At 33.3% G+C, this 3,984-nt stretch overlaps 1 protein-coding gene across 1 annotated transcript; it reads left to right on the top strand.

The window, feature by feature from the left end:
- The first annotated feature begins 470 nt into the window (after window positions 1–470).
- Window positions 471–3,984, top strand: LOC127850884 (uncharacterized). Its single transcript, XM_052384277.1, has 4 exons — window positions 471–796; window positions 1,120–1,186; window positions 1,993–2,091; window positions 2,312–3,984. The coding sequence occupies exons 1-4, from the start codon at window positions 560–562 to the stop codon at window positions 2,758–2,760; spliced, it is 852 nt and encodes a 283-aa protein (XP_052240237.1). The 5' UTR covers window positions 471–559; the 3' UTR covers window positions 2,761–3,984.

Below are 3,984 nucleotides of genomic sequence, written 5' to 3'. Positions count from 1 at the left end.
CTATTTCACACTGTTAAGGTTGTTGATATTTTTTTCTGCTCGGAACAAGTCGGTTCAAACACAGGACGGACCAAGTATTTGTGTCTATTGGTAGGACCGGTAGCAGCCACCTACAAATAGCATTCTAAATAATTTACTACGGGTAGAACATGTCTTAAAAGGAAATCATACGACAATAACAATTAAAAGTAAACATAAATTTTGTTTTCTGTGTAATAACGTTAATTACTTTCTCAGTCAAGTTAGAAACTGTACACATTTTCACTCACACAATCGCTCGCGAAAGTATATATTTCCTCACTCCACTAAGAACAATTAATCATGGTTTAACCCCGAAAGCAAATAAATACCCTCTGTATATAATCACACGTTTGTTTAAAAACGATGATCCTCGAGTTTTGAATAAACCCTCTTTTTCGACAAGCCTGAAATTAATGTCCCTTTAACAAGTATTGATAACGAGACTTAAACTGTCCGGGTTTAAAATCATTTCTCTACCGACGCTTAACTAGTGTACCAAGGCACTGTTGACTGAACGAGCAAATTTATTTAATTTGAGATGACGTGCATATGCTCCTTATCGAACCTCAGTAAATGTGACAAAAAGGGCGCAATTCAAATCGGGACTATAATCTCGATAGTTTTTCTGTTGATCGTACTAGTTTCCGTAGTGATTATGGTTTGGACGATGCCGGATATTGAACCAATAGATGGGAGAACTCATATTTGCTTAAGATATGACAGTGGTGTTCTATGCACAGAAACGACATCGACATTAAAGAGTTTATTGGAAAATGTAAGTGGTATACGTTTGATTATTTAAACTTTAATTATCAAAATGATTGTACGTTTGATACTTATTTTAACGCTTAAATATTTGCCATTAATTTACGCACGATATACCTGTTTATATTGTTTAAATTGTGACTTGTGATCCGCAAACGTCGAGTGTCGTGTTTCATGCTGGGATCAATACACTTTGTAAACTATTGATGCGTGGCATAATAAACACGTGTACAATTATCAATTGTTTAGTTCTTTTGTTAAGAGTTTTCTACCTTTTCAACTCAGCACGCATTTACATGTTTTAAAAGCATTCATTGATAAGTTCTGTTTAAGGAAGTAACTCAAGTGTACAAGGAAACAGCAGAACAAGACGCTATAGATACAAGGCAATATTTCAATGGTAGGTCGTTGAAATCTCTACAGAAATGATCAAAGGTCTCATTCAATCGTTTTAACTATTAAAGAGCGTGTTGGAATGAACACAATGGGTGCATTAAATTGTTAATTGCATAACACACAACTCTTTGTCAAAATGATCTTAGGCTATTGTTTATATCGGGATTAAGCCCGGTAAAGATATTCATAAAGCACATGAGAGAAAAAAGAAAATCCTTACATGATTCATACAATTCATAAGTATGTAGTAACTTCGCGTTTATGTAGTTTAACTCTAAAATGATTGAAACAACTTTTTTTTGGCAAACTAGTATCTGTTTTGAATGAACAAGCCGAAAACAACGGATTTCAAATTAAACGTTTGACTTTGAGTTTGTTTAAGTTTTTATTTAATATTAATAGAACTTAATCTTTCCATTTGTTAATACATTATAAATCCAATCTAATCTTAACTGATAAAGTGTGTATTCCGTTCCAGTGTATTAAAATCCCAACCGCTATATAAATAGTGTTTCATAGTAACATTGTGAACAACATAAACAAGTCTTTGTTATATTGTTTTTCATAAATTTCACGCGCTCGTAGCCATACCGTTGAATTAAATGCGTGCGAATACATTTTAACAACATTGTAATATTATCGCAGTCTTCGTAAATTATTGCAAAAATCGCATTTGATTTACTTTACATCTATATCATTATTTAGGTCGACTTGCGGGTTCGTTGAATAACAAATATTGTTTACATTTTGCTTCAGTCAATACTTCTAGATTGAAACAAAATTAATATTTTCTAATACTATCTTTTACAGATCACGTGAAAATAGAGTTGAAGAATGACTACCTAGCATCCATTCCAGATATGAAACCAGCTGCAAAGCTTGTCGGATTGATTACTAATAAAAATAAAGGTATATGGCAACGTTGTTTGAACTGTTGCTTTACACAAAGTAAAAATTGTCTATGAAACAAAGACCTAAAGATTATAACATGTTCTTTTAAAACAATTTACATCTTAATAAATAATACATTGTAAGAGTGTAATTATCCGAATCAAACAGTTCATACTTTATTTGTAAAATTAGAAATGGAAGCAAACGTAAATTGTTTTGATTTCTTTATTTATTATAGGCTTGGTAACAAGGAAAAAGGGGGAGTTGGAAACAGTAGTGTCTTGGTTCAATGGCAGAGATTTGGACTACACTTCCGGTTTCATGAGATACGGTGTCAGATACCAGAACGGGCGGCTTATTGTACCTCTTACTGGCACATACAACATTTACTCCTTTCTAAGTCTCACAGAAGACATTGACCACTCAGAGATAACACATGAGAACATCAATGCAACACTAGTTACACATGCTATGTACAAATACAATGTAAAACTAGTACACGAAGTGGAACTAGCATCTTCGGTGCAAACACACCGGCAAAGGATCAACAGAAATTTCAACGCGTTCAGTTCACAAATCTCAACGTTGGTACAGTTAGAAGCCGGTGACGAAATTTCGGTGAAAATAAGCGATATTTCACTGACATCATATCCAGGCGATAACTTCTTCGGTCTACACATGATCTGACTACTGATCCAAAGACGTCCACTCCGTGGAGCTGCGTGCACGTCGCGTGGATGCTTTAGACCAAAGGCTCCACAGTCCATTTACATTTCCCGGCAGCAGTCATATTGTAACATTCTTAACGTAAACGAAATTTCATGTAAATGATTTCAATGGGAAAACAAAACATTGGTAAATTCATTCAAAATTGAGGCATTCCAAAAAGGCTATTGCTTACCGCTTAACATGTGTTTCATTAAATAAATAATTTGAATTCCTTCAACATTCTTAGTATTAAATAAAATAGAAAACAAAGTTTTTTTCTTAAATGGAGATCAAAGTTGGTCCTTCATTAAAGAAATGTGCCAACAGGTGTTCATGAATATAGAGAAATGACCATTTTAAAATTTCGACCTTTTAACGGATATCGTTGTTTGGAAAAAAATGAATGATTCTACAATTACAAATAACTTAACAAATACTTGACATATACCTACTTTTTTGGAAGATAATCAGAGGGATCATTTTTATACAAATCTTAGTGAGGGACTAGTTTTTTAAACTTTACACGAATATACTATATTTTTGTTCATGTTTGTGGTATCATTGTCATCACTTTGTTATGTGTTATCGTAGTGAATCATAAAAATAGAATACATGGTCAATAGCATTAAATGTGAATGATAAATATATATCTCACAGTTTTACTATGCCTATAAAATCGCCTTACATCTTAAAATCTCCAGTGTCTTCCTGAGTCGTAGCTAAAGAACTAACAGACAATGCCTTTAGAGTACACGTTAAACACGCCAGCCATTGAAGCAGGTCATAGTCCTCAAAACGTGATCTGTATATCGTGCCATGCGCCCGAGAAAACAGCGACAGGTCGACAACGGTTCATTAATAAAAGGAAAACCCGACACCAATATAATACAGTAAATATTTCAACGCATTTATCCAAAAGCTATTTGCCAAGTTTATGTGAAGTTTTGTCATGCGATTCTAGAAATATGTATAATTCGGCTACATTGTTTATGGTTTGCGGGCATTGCTGATTTTCTGTTTGTCCAAGAAGATTATTTTATTATAAGTAACTCATTAAGCTATCCAATTCATTTGTATTTGCCATAAAATAATGTTTTATGGACATTTTATGAGCAATTTTCTAAGGATGAAGTATGACAAAAGATCATGTCTACAGTAAAAACTGATAAGAACTATTTTTTATAAAAATGTTCAACTTATTTG

The sequence above is a fragment of the Dreissena polymorpha genome, chromosome 11 (assembly GCF_020536995.1).
Source record: "Dreissena polymorpha isolate Duluth1 chromosome 11, UMN_Dpol_1.0, whole genome shotgun sequence".
NCBI lineage: Eukaryota > Metazoa > Mollusca > Bivalvia > Myida > Dreissenidae > Dreissena > Dreissena polymorpha.
Note: the sequence above shows the minus strand (reverse complement) of the source record. Positions and strands in the feature narration are given on the sequence as shown.